This window comes from Vombatus ursinus, unplaced genomic scaffold (assembly GCF_900497805.2).
Source record: "Vombatus ursinus unplaced genomic scaffold, bare-nosed wombat genome assembly UNPS02009205.1, whole genome shotgun sequence".
NCBI lineage: Eukaryota > Metazoa > Chordata > Mammalia > Diprotodontia > Vombatidae > Vombatus > Vombatus ursinus.
In genome coordinates, this window is record NW_020948983.1 from 54550716 (window position 1) to 54562809 (window position 12094).

Genomic DNA, 12094 nt, shown 5'->3' on the forward strand with positions numbered 1-12094 from the left:
TTGGAGTTGCTTAAATTTATATTTCTCTAATTACTGATGATTTGGAGCATTTTTTCACTCAGTTATATAGCTTGCATGTTTTCCTTGGAAAACTGCCTGTTCATTTCCTTTGACCATTTATCTCCTGGGGAATAGCTCTTATTCTTATTGATTTAAACTATTTCCTGACAGAATGTACTTAATCCTCATACACAACCTTACCAACTAAATCAGGGGTTCTTAACCTTTTTTGTCTTACAGATCATTTTGGTGAGCCTACAGACTCCTTGTCAGAATAATATTTTCAATTATATAAAATAAAACACATTACAGAATGACAAAGAAAATCAACTATATTGAAATATAGTTGGACATGCATGCGTGTGTGTGTGTATTTACATATTTTTAAAAACAAGTTCCTGGACCCCAGGTTAAAAACCTTTGAACCGGAGCTTATTTGTGGCTCTTGGAGTGAGTGAGGAAGAGGAAGTTGAGTCAGTCCACAAGGGAAAGAGAACCTTTCCCTTAGCTCCCAGCCCCTCCTGGGGATTATGGAAGTGAAAAGATCATAACCTTCCCATAGAAAGGTGTGACCTCTTATTGGAAGACAAAGATGATGGCTACAGGACCAAAGTCCATGCTCCAGTAGCTAAGGAAGTAGGGTAAGGGTTCCACCCTGCTCAGAGGGAAGGTTGAGGTAGTAGAGGACACAGTCCCCTGGCCCAGAGGTGAACAGACAGGGAGGACATCTGGGAGAAGTCACCCAGACCCTCACCCTGAGAATGAAAGGGATGGACACACACCGTTCCTGCAATGTCAAAGACCTAGGGCTGAGAGGGACCCCAGAGGTCGCTGAATCCACCCCCTTCATTTTATGGATGAGAAAGCCGAGACCTGGAGGTTAAGTGCCGTGTTCAAGGTCGCACAGATAGTGTGAGAGTTAGGAATTTCTGCCCTTTTGGGGGCTGGGACTCAGATGTCAGGATCCACATTCTCCTGTTCTGAATCCTCTTTATCCTCCTTCAGATAAGCCTGGAACAGAGACAGGCAGATTCATTGAGCACGTCAGCATTCGATGCCTCCTCCCTGTACCTGTCCCCTGCTCCCAGAGTCACCTTTCTGTCTGTGCATCCCAGCCCCCTCCTGCACTCATTCCAATTATCACACCTCTTACTTCCCTGGGGATCCCCTGGCTGATAGGTCCTAGGTTAACCCAGTAAGGTGGCCTCCAGTCATTTCCATCACCCTACACCTGGCACAGCATTCATGGTCCACTCCCTTCTTTCCCTGCAAAGCTAATCCCTTACCAGTCCTTTCTTTTTGGCTGCTGCCTCAGGCACCCACCAGCCTTCCAGAGCATTCCCCTCCTCTGGTTTATACACCCACCCATCCCAGTCACCTGCTCTCGTAGAGAGGCATAGAACTTCAGCACCAGGGGATCACACCGTACCACAGAGGGGTCAAAATCCAGCACTCGCAAACCCTGCAGACTTCGGGCCCGTGAGAGGGCAACGTAGGCCTGGCCACTCTCAAACACTCGGGCCAGTGAAATCTCCACACAGTCAAGAGTCATGCCCTAGAACATGGGAGGAGGCAAACACCTGGGTTAACTGCTTCCCAAAGACCCTGAAGAAGAGTTGCTTCCTAAAGGGTGAAGGGGAAGAAAGGTGGGAGGTAGTACAGGGAACAAAAACTGGGATCTGGGTGAGAGGGAAGAGAGAAATACAGATAAAGCACCTTATAGAGAGAAAGCTCTAGGAGGACAATGACTCCCTGGGGACCAGAGAGAAGCTGTGGACCACAGGAACCATACTGGTGAATGCTGAATTTGTTGCGCTGAAGTTATAGGTTTGGGAGCAGGGGAAGCAGGAAGGTAGAGGTGCCAATGCTAGGTGAAGAGATTCAACAGCAAACCTAGTGACCCTTGGTCCTCAGATGGCCTGCCAATGCTCTGAAGTATGTGGTCCTGGGCAAGAACGATGGAGTCTAAGATGGGAAACTTGCTCTGTGCCCCTGAGAGTAAGGATATATGCTGTGGGTTCTGGAAACTTTATATGCTTAAAGACACAGACCTTCCATACCTAAATTATCAGAATCTCTCTCAGCCTCCACTCTGCTCCAGAATTCATCCTGTCCATCCCCCTGCCTCTTCCATCCTTTCCCTGGTTCTCACCTGACTCTTGTGAATGGATAGAGCCCAGGCTAACCGGAGGGGCAGCTGTTGCCTGGTGAGGAGCTGACCAGCAGGGCCATGCACAGTCCATCGCTCAGTCCGTACAACCTCTGTGACTCCACATAGGAATTTCACTCTGGGAAGCCCTGGTTGGGGTAGGCAGGGAGCAAAGAAGAAAAAACCAGCCTATTAATACTCAGAGCTAAGAAGGGAGTGCAATTAACCAATGAAGACCTGAGGTCAAAGAAGCAGGAGCCTAACAATTTGTCAGGGGTGGCCTCGCCCCTGAAACCTCATCACATCCTACTGTTCCCAGACCTTCTTCCCTAGGAACTGTGGGTTTTCCCTCCTGCTGGTGGGGGTTTCTTCCCCCACTCGAAGCCGAGGCTGTCTTACCTCTACCATCTGCTTCAAATCCAACCACGACCCCTCGGGCTCCGTTTACCAGACCCTGAGATACTGCCAAGTTCTTCACCAGCATCACCTGGTGATGAGATCATAAGTTTATAATTATACACTTGTAGCCAGAAGGGACTTCAGATCGGGGCACAGTGGAAAGACCCTCGCCGATATCTTGGTACTTATCTCCTCATCTCAAACAGCCCTCAGTCCTCCTCTGCTAGGAGTGGGAAGGGGGCAATGCGGTGAGATACAAATAATACACACCAGTTCAGATATCAGGAGGCTCAAGCACTGGAGTCCTGGATTTATAGCTAACAGGATTGAAGCAAGAAATGGCCAGGCTCAAAAACTGAGGAGGCTCGACAAGATATGGGAAGCATGGGCAGATAATAAAGGGAGGGCCATCTTCAGAGAACCAGACACTGGAGATACCCCTGCTGGGAGAATCAGCCCTGGGATCTGGGACTTAACCCTGCCCCTCTGAACCCTGCAGTCCTGCCTTCCAACTCACCTGGGCCCCCAGCTTTAGCTGCAGGAGGTGACTCACTGGACACTGAGAATCAAGGGTCCTGACCAAGCCAGGGTCACTATCCATAGCTTCATAGCTGTACACTTGGCCTGGGAGAACATAATAGAATATGATAAGCATTGAAGAGTATTTCCTATGTGAAAAGTTGAGGAAGATAATGCAATTTATGTAAGACATGGTCCTTATTTTCATAGTTCATAATCCAAGAATGAATAGGATTCGGGAGGCGAGGTGGGAGGGGATTTCAGATTCATTCATTCAACAAGTACTTTTTTTCTTTCTTTTTTTTTTGAGGCATTTGGAGTTAAGTGACTTGCCCAGGGTCACACAGCTAGTAAATGTCTGAGATCAGATTTGAACTCAGGTCCTTCTGACTCTAGGGCCAGTGCTGTATCCATTGCACCATCTTACTGCCCCTCAAAAAGTACTTATTAAGTAGCTACTGTGTACAGAGGCTATGTCAGATCCTAGACAGAAATATGGGTGTGACGATTTGCAGTTTACACATTGACACATGATCCCTACCCCAAAGGGCTTACAGTGTAAAGAAGAGGTCAGTGGTTCAGTGCACCAGGCCTGGAGTCAGGAAGACCTGAGTTCAAATCTGGCCTCAGACATTTATTAGCTATATGACTGTGGGCAAGTCACTTAACCTGTTTGCCTCAGTTTCCTCATCTGTAAAATGGGGACAATAATAACACTTACCTTCTAGGGTTGTTGTGAGGATCAAATGAGATAATAGTAAGAACTATGTAAATGTTAGCTATTTTTATTATTATTATATGACACATAGGATTGCAGATGATTCCATAGAGAAGATAATAATAAAAGCTTACATTCTTGGAGTGCTTTAAGGTTTGCAAAGGAGACACACACACGTATATACACATATATATGCATATATATATGTATGTGTATATGGAGAGAGAAATGTATGTACATATATATACTTACATACATGTCTCTATATATATGTATACACATAAATGTGGGTACATGCACATATATAAAATTTCATTTGATCCTCTCAATAACCCTGTGAAGTAGGCATTATGAATAACCCATCTTATAGATGATGAAACTGAGGCTGAGAGAGATTGTCGTTCATCCTTCGTGTTCAAAGAGGACCAATGATATCGCTGGGTGGTGTCTTGACTTGTGCATGAATTAGATTTAAGTGAGGCAGAGCTGCACAAAATCATCAGCTTCACTCTCTCTTCCAGAGTCATTGAAGTCCAGTGGCAGGACAAAAGTCAACACGACCAGCGTCTCTGATGTCCGACCAAACTCTAAGCCACCTTCATGACCATTGGAACAAATTGTTCTCATCTACCCATTATACTGGAGAAAGCCTTCACATGCTTAGGGTAGACACCTGGCTAACTCACCAATGGGTTTGGGGAATTACTAGGAAAGCAGAGAAGGTAGAGGAAGGAAACAGAGCCTGAGAGCTAGACCTTGAAAGATGCTAATTGCCACTGAAGAAAATGGACCAAGACCAGGCAAAATTTTCCTCCCTGGTCTACTGATCTCTCCTGGCTTGGATTTTACTATAAAATACTCATTCATTTAATTTAAAATTTTGTTAAAATGCAAATCTCCTGAGAGACACCATACATAGTCTTCATAGTCAAGAATGCCTGAGTGTGAGGAGGGGGTAGAGGGAGGAGGATTGGCCAGTGAGGATGCAGTCCTGGAAGCATGGACTTCAATTAGTTTATCAGATACTTTCTGGAGAGTAGTTTTCATAGGGGGAGGACAGAGTAAGCGGATGTTACATATCTGTAAAGGGGAGGGGCAAAGTGTTGCCAAGTGAGAAGGGAGAATGAAGATGGCTATGGTAGAGAGTCAAAAGCAAAGTTTTCCAAAGGTTAGCTCTGGTGATCCAAACCCTGGAATCATCTGTCCCTTCTGCCACTTCAAATCTTACCCAATTCCCAAGTCCTAAACCTACGTATAATGAGAGTCATGCTATGGAGCTGGTGTGGGGATGGGCTTATGCCCTGGTCCCTTCCAGTGGGATATGTGCTCTGACCCCTTGCTCAATACATGACCAGAGGGCTCCTGGGTTGGTCCCTTGTTCCCAGAGTGGGGAAGGGAGGAAATTGGAGAAGAGGGAGTTTAGCAACTGAGGCAAGAACAGCTGCCCACGTGGTGGATGGAGGAGAGAAGGTGATGGATGGTTTCCTCCACTTCGTTGAAAAGCAGTCAGTGTCTGAGAGAGAGTTACCTGACTTGTCCCTGGCCACATAGCTCTGTCTGAAGCAGTACTAGAACTCGGGTCTTCCTGATTCCAAGTCAAGGAACCAAAAATCAGCATAAGTGAGGACCATCTTCTTTCCTTTTGTCAAGGTAGTAGAACTCTGGGTGTGTACACGTGTGTGTGTGTGTGTGTGTGTGTGTGTGTATGTGTGTACACATGAATACTCATACACACATTCATATTATCTCATTTGATTCTCCCAACAACCCTTTGGGGTAGTTGCTATTAATACTACATTTTACAGATGAGGGAACAGAGGATCAGAAGATAGGTTAAATGACTCACCCAGAGCCATACAGCAGCAATCCTCTGAGGCAGTATTAAAACTCCTGTCTTCCTGATCTGTCTCCAGTGCTCTATCCACTACAAATCCTATTAGTCAGGCCTGCGGTCTACAGCCTCGAGTCTCTGGAATGGTTTTCCTCCCTCCCTGCCCCCTAATCACCTTCTTTTCAATGCCCATTTCCATTCCCTCCTCACCAGGCAGCAGCTGCAGCCACCGCTCATTGGTAAATGCCACATCATCCTGGTGGGTACAGAGTCTTGTGGCCAGGATCCCATCACGCTCTACTTTGTGTTTGGCTGTGGCCTTTAGCTGCTGGGTCACCTCCTCTGTGCACCTGAGGTAGGGAGAATGAGGGGTTAGGGTACATACGGTCTCACTTTCCCCAACCCAATGAGGACCATACTCCACCCAGCTTCCCTAGGAACTAAATCCTCAGGAAAGCTTAGTGGGATGATGATAATATCAGTCCTTGTAAGTAGTGTGTGTGTGTGTGTGTATGTGTGTGTGTGTGTGTGTGTGTGTGTGTGTATGTGTGTGTGTGTGTGAGAGAGATAGAGTGTGTGTGTGAGAGAGAGAGAGAGGGAGAGAAAGGGGGAGAGAGAGAGAGAGAGAGGGAGAGAGAGAGAGATCCCTGTCTGTCTTTCTGTTTTCTAGGTTCAAAACGAAAGATTATGTAAATGCCACATAACTGCAACCCACTGGGGCCATACTGCACCCTCAGGAAAGCTAAGTGGGATGATGATAATATCAGTTCTTATAAGTGGGGTATGTGTGTGTGTGTGTGTGTGTGAGAGAGAGAGAGAGACAGAGACAGAGAGACAGAGAAAGAGAGACAGATTCCTGTCTGTCTTCCAGGTTCCATACCTAGGAATTACCTTAGACTCTTCCTGTTCCCGCACCTTTCATACCTGTACAGTTACCAAATCCTCTTACATCCATGCCTTTCTCCTGGTTCCCACTACCCCTGCCCTAGCAGGCCTTTATTATCACATGCCTTAACTACTGTCATTAATTTACTGACAAAACCTCACTCTCTCCTTTCGTTTCTGCCAGGATAGTCTTTCATATAGAATAGTTATGGTCATGTCATTTCTCTGCTCAATAAATTTTCAGCGGCTCACTATTACTGCCCCCGGGCTCTGCGCCTCTTCCCAGCCCCCTCCCAAAAGTTCAGGCTACTCTATCTGGCATTCAAAGGGCTAAGCAAAGTGTGGTACATGATTGTAAATGGAATATTACTGGGCTGTATAGAAATGACCAGTGTGATGAATACAGAAAATAAGGAAAGATCTATATGGACTGGTGCAGAGTGAAGTCAGCAGAGTCAAGAAAACAATATACACAGAACCTACAACAACATAAAGAGCAAACAACCAGAAAACAATAAAAAATAAATTTTGCAAAGTTACAAGGAGTACTCATGGCTCCAAATAAGAGATACAAGTGGGACAGCTAGGTGGTACAGTGGCTAGAGCTCTGGCCTTGGAGTCAGGAGGACCTGAGTTCAAATCCGGCCACAGACACTTGACACTTACTAGCTGTGTGACCCTGGGCAAGTCACTTAACCTGGATTGCCTCACCAGAAAAAAGAGATACAAGAAGACACTCCCAACTCTGATATTTTGCAGAGGTAGGGGGTCAAACATTGCATCAATTTTTCAGACTTTTTTGATATATTGATCAGTGTTCTCTTCCTTCTCTTTTCCTTTTTTTCTCTTTAAAAATATTGTTAATAAATGTTTGTTGACTGATAATAGATTCTCTCCCTTCTCTTAAGCTGTTTCCTGTCTCTAGAAATGCTTTCCCCTTTTTTTCCAGTTACCTATATCCTTTCCCATCTTTTAAGGTTTAGGTACAGGCCTGCTTCCATCATGAAGACTTCCCTGATTAGCACTTACTATCATGGCATAGTGAACAGAGGGCTGGAGGCATTGGGGTCAGGGAGACCTGAAGGCCTGATTTCACATTCCCCTGCTCCAAGGGATTATACAATCATATAGCAGGGGTGGGAAGTGACTCAAAAGATTAAATCCAACCCTCTTATTTTATAGATGAGGTAGCTGAGGTTCTAGACTAGAAAGTGTACTACGTGTCTGAAGCAGGATTTGAACCCAGGTCTTCCTGATTTCCAATCTAACATTCTTCAGCTACTCTCTGCTGCTTCTCTCTTGCTCCAGGCCATACCAACTCTCCTATTCTAACTTTGTACAGGACTTGTGTGTGTGTGTGTGTGTGTGTGTGTGTGTGTGTGTGTGTGTATACATATATATAACACAGGACTAAACCAAATAATTTCATATTGGATTTCTTATTGGTTGGCAGTATTCTCCCATAGTTCCAAATGTTTCACTTGTCTTGTCCCCCCAGTTACAATGTAGTTGCTGTGGCTTATATATTTTTAGTCAGGGGTTCTTAACCTGGGGACAGTTGACTTTTTTTAAATGTGTTGTTAACTATATTTCATTACAATTGATTTATTTTGTAATTTGTATTTTATTTTACACATTTAAAAGCATTATTCTGAGATGGCATCCATAGGGTTTGCCAGTCTGCCAGAAGAGTTCATAATATAACAAAGGTTATGAGAAGCCCTGTTCTGGGGCATCGAACTGGCTTTCTGCTCCTTTTGCCTCTTTCTCCATCACAACTAATCTTCCTGCCCCCCTCTCCTTTCCACCAGTTGGCTTTCGCTGTGCTGAACATATAGAAAACTCTCAGTAAAGAATTGGTATTTGATCCTGATCCACTAAAAAAGCTTTCTTCAAAATGTCTCTCATCATGACAAATGAATGTGATGGAATACAAGTGTACTATAAGAAATGACGAAAGGGATGGTTTCAGAAAAACCTGGGAAGACCTGTATGAACCGATGCAGAGTGAAGTGAGCAGAACCAGGAGAACATTGTGTACGCAGTAACAGAATATTGTAGAGATAATCACCTGTGAAAAACTCGGTAACTTTGAGCAATACAGTGGTCTAGCACAACTCCAAAGGTCTCGTGATAAAACATGCTGTCCACCTCCAGACAGTGAAACGATGGACCCAGAGTATAAGACCGAAGTCTATTTTTTTCCTTTCTTTAATTTTCTTGTTTCCCTGCCCTGCGCCCAACATAGCTAATGTGGATAATTCATGTGTATGATAGATATCACATTTCTTGCCTTCTCAATGGGTACAGGAGGGAGTAGAGGGAAGGAAAGAATACTTTTTTTTAAAAGTCTCATCTACTCTTTCATTTTCAGAGGCATTATGGGGCAAATAGAACATTGGTCTTAAAGTCAGGAAGACCTGAGTTCAAAACCTGCCTCATATACTTACTGCCCTTAATAGCTGTGGTGACTGTGGAACCTAATTTCTCTGGGCCTCAGTTTCCATATTTACAGAATGAGGGAGTTGAACTGGATAGCTTCTAAGGCCCCTTCTAGCTCCTCAATAGCTCAATCTCTTCCTCTACACACACATTTTCAATTTCACGCCCTCATCACTGGCAACAGCCTTGAACCGCAGCTCCCTCACTCTAGTCTTTTTCTCTCCCTGGACCTCTGCCACATCACTGCATAATTAATCTTCCCTTTCTGCCACTTAGGCTATGTTGCCTTTCTGGTAAGAAACCTTCAGTGGCTCCTATTTCTTACCCTATCAAATCTAAACTCCTCTGTGGAATTAAGGTGGTTCTTTTACTCTTGCACCAATCTGATCCCAGAACCATAACTAGCAATATTGGCACCTAGGGAAATGGGCCCTTAAATCAACTTAGTAATTTGTTATTATTTTTTTTAATTTGGTTAGGCAGTGGGGTTAAGTGACTTGCCCAGGGTCACATAGCTAGCAAGCGTTATATGTCTGAGGCCAGATTTGAACTCAGGTCCTCCTGAATCCAGGGCCTGTGTCAATATACTGCGCCACCTAGCTGCCCAACTTAGTAATTTCTTATATAAACCACAGCAACCAGCATACAGTAACTTCCTGTTCCCTTTCCCCCTTCTCCATCTTCTCCCTACAAATCCAATTAGTCACCACCTTCTACTGATCCTTCCTCCTGTTAATCAAATCAAAAGCACAGGATTATATCAGGTTATTTCTCCACGTAAAGCATCAAACAAAACCAAACTTGGACTCACCTGCCTAGCCGAACAGCCTGTAGCAGTGAGATGAAAGTCTGGTCTGTCTGTCTCCACACCTCAGTCAGCTCCATGGTCAGCTGGATACACTTTCTCCAGCTTTTTGCCTGGTAGAGGAAGAGACAGAGAATAGGGTAAGAGAGAGAGAGGGAGAGGGAGAAGGAGAGAAGGAGAGAGAGACACACAGAGACAGAGACAGAGAAAGTCAGACAAAGAGACAGAGGGGGAGAGAGAAAGAGAGAGTAAAAAAGTGGGGAAGAACCCCCCCTCCTTCTTTGCATAGTAGGGGCAATGGGTATAGAACATTGTATATACTATCAAATTTGGCTGATACATTGCTTAGTTTTTATGAAGTGCTTTTTTTTTTCTTTTTTCTTTTTTGTACTGATGCATTTCTAGGTAGAGAGTGGAGAAGGGTGATGTCTGGAAATACAAGTAATGTTTTAAAAAGATATCCATTGGGGCAACTAGGTGGTGCAGTGAATAGAGCACCGGCTCTGGAGTCAGGAGGACCTGAGTTCAAATCCAGTCTCAGACCAGACACTTGACACTCACTAGCTGTGTGACCCTGAGCAACTCATTTAACCCCAATTGCCTCACAAAAACAGATAAATAAATAAAAAGATATCTATTACAAAAGGAATAGGGTAAATTACCCCTCTGAGTAGGGGAGAGCAATCTTATTGCCCAAGTGGGACAGATACTTAAGTAAGAAAGGGGAGATTGTGTAGTTTGGTGAGAAGAGAGGGAAATGTGAGTACTGCGATTTTACTGGAGGAGGAAAGAGCATGGTTGGGGGGCAGATACCTGGAAGCAAAATTCAGGGGGCTGGTTGTTCTTGGTCACCGGCGGCAGCTGCAGGAAGTCTCCACAAATGATGAGCTGAATCCCCCCAAAGGGCTTGTCCTGCTGTCTAACAGCTCTGGAAAGAAAGGGAAGGGATGGAAGGAGCAACGATTGAGGAGTCTGGATGGGTCTGGACGCTCTTCCAAGACTCACAAGCAACCTAGGGATTGCGGAAGGGTCAGACTCTTCTCTACCCACCCTGGCGTGATGACATCCCTCCCACTCCAGCACACAAACCTGGCCACTGCTTCCAGCTTGTCAAACAGACTTGCCTCTACCATGGAGACTTCATCGATGACAAGCCGCTGACAGCTCACCCAACTCTGCCGTACGCTGGGTCTCTGTGCCAGAGCTACGCACTGGGCAAGAGGGGCCTTTCCTGAACCAATTCCTGGTAAAAGGCAGGGTCTCAGCTTAGTCCTGTGAAGGGACTGACCTCCCACCCGGGAGAGCCTCACCTGTCTTCATCTAGAGCCATCCCTGTTAGATCTTAGACTACAAAGAGCCTGGCTCCCAGAAGCCAGCTTTGGAAGCCCGCTTCAGGGAGACCCAGACCTGGAAGGCACCTCAGAGGCCGTCCAGTTCAACCCTTTCTTTTATGGATGAAGAAACTGAGGCCCAGGGAAAATAAGTAACTTGCTTAAGGTTAAACAGATAATAAGTGTTGAAGGTGAGATTGGAACCCAGGTCTTCTGACTATGAATTCCAGACCCAGAAGTCTTTTCCACTTTTTCCTGAAGATTCTACCTGAATTCTAATACCCTAACTCAAGAGAGGGGAACCTTCGGCCTCAAGGTCGCATGTGGCCCTCTAGGTCTTCAAGTGCAGCTCTTTGTTGAATCCAAACTTCACAGAACAAATTCCCTTAATAAAAGGATTTGTTTGGTAAAACTTGGACTCAATCAAAAGGCCTGCACCCAAGGACCTAGAGGGCCACATGTGGCCTCGAGGCTGCAGGTTCCCCATCCCTGTGGCCTAACCCATCTCAAAACCTAGTCTTTCAGCTGTGCCCCAGCACTGCTCCTTCCTAGGCCCCATACAAACCTGCAAAGGCATGAAGGGTGGTACCCCCAATGTGGCAGGCAGCCACTCCCGTGCTGGCTGTGACCACTGTGCCCTTTGGGGGAAGGGAACCCAGGATCCTCTTCAGCAGGTATGATTTTCCTGTCCCTGGACAGGGGCCAAAGGAATTAGGGAAACTTCTGGTGACTTCCCAGGTGACCCTCCAAGATCCCCATCACTTCCCTCCTTATGCTTGGTTCCCATTTCTTTTTTTAAAAATTCAATTTTATATAAATAGATAGATAGATAGATATAGATAGATAGATAGAGGGCACAGGGTGAGTTGAAGATGAAGGGGTAATATCTGGAGAATAAAGTTAAGGGGTGAGAGAAGAGTATACTGGGAAAAGGAGAAAGGGAGAGGTAGAACAGGGTAAACCATCTCACACAAAAAAAAACCAGAAAAGAAAAGTCTCTTATAGTGGAGGGGAA

The 12094-nt window shown here is 45.3% G+C and overlaps 1 protein-coding gene across 6 annotated transcripts in view; it reads right to left on the reverse strand.

Annotated features, from left to right (window-relative positions):
• Positions 1 to 354: 354 nt before the first annotated feature.
• Positions 355 to 12094, reverse strand: part of PIF1 (PIF1 5'-to-3' DNA helicase) — a 28161-nt gene continuing 16421 nt past the window's right edge. For 5 of the 6 annotated variants that reach the window (XM_027851865.1, XM_027851864.1, XM_027851866.1 and 2 more), the window contains 10 exons: positions 11645 to 11770; positions 10838 to 10991; positions 10562 to 10676; positions 9755 to 9861; positions 5827 to 5966; positions 3066 to 3172; positions 2549 to 2636; positions 2153 to 2298; positions 1379 to 1555; positions 355 to 1011 (listed from right to left, as the gene is read on the reverse strand). In XM_027851865.1, coding sequence (XP_027707666.1) covers positions 952 to 1011; positions 1379 to 1555; positions 2153 to 2298; positions 2549 to 2636; positions 3066 to 3172; positions 5827 to 5966; positions 9755 to 9861; positions 10562 to 10676; positions 10838 to 10991; positions 11645 to 11770 — 1220 coding nt within the window. In that variant the 3' untranslated portion in view covers positions 355 to 951. Of the gene's footprint in view, positions 1012 to 1378; positions 1556 to 1893; positions 1993 to 2152; positions 2299 to 2548; positions 2637 to 3065; positions 3173 to 5826; positions 5967 to 9754; positions 9862 to 10561; positions 10677 to 10837; positions 10992 to 11644; positions 11771 to 12094 lie in introns of those variants that run through there. The other variant, XR_003568235.1, reaches the window with a different exon arrangement.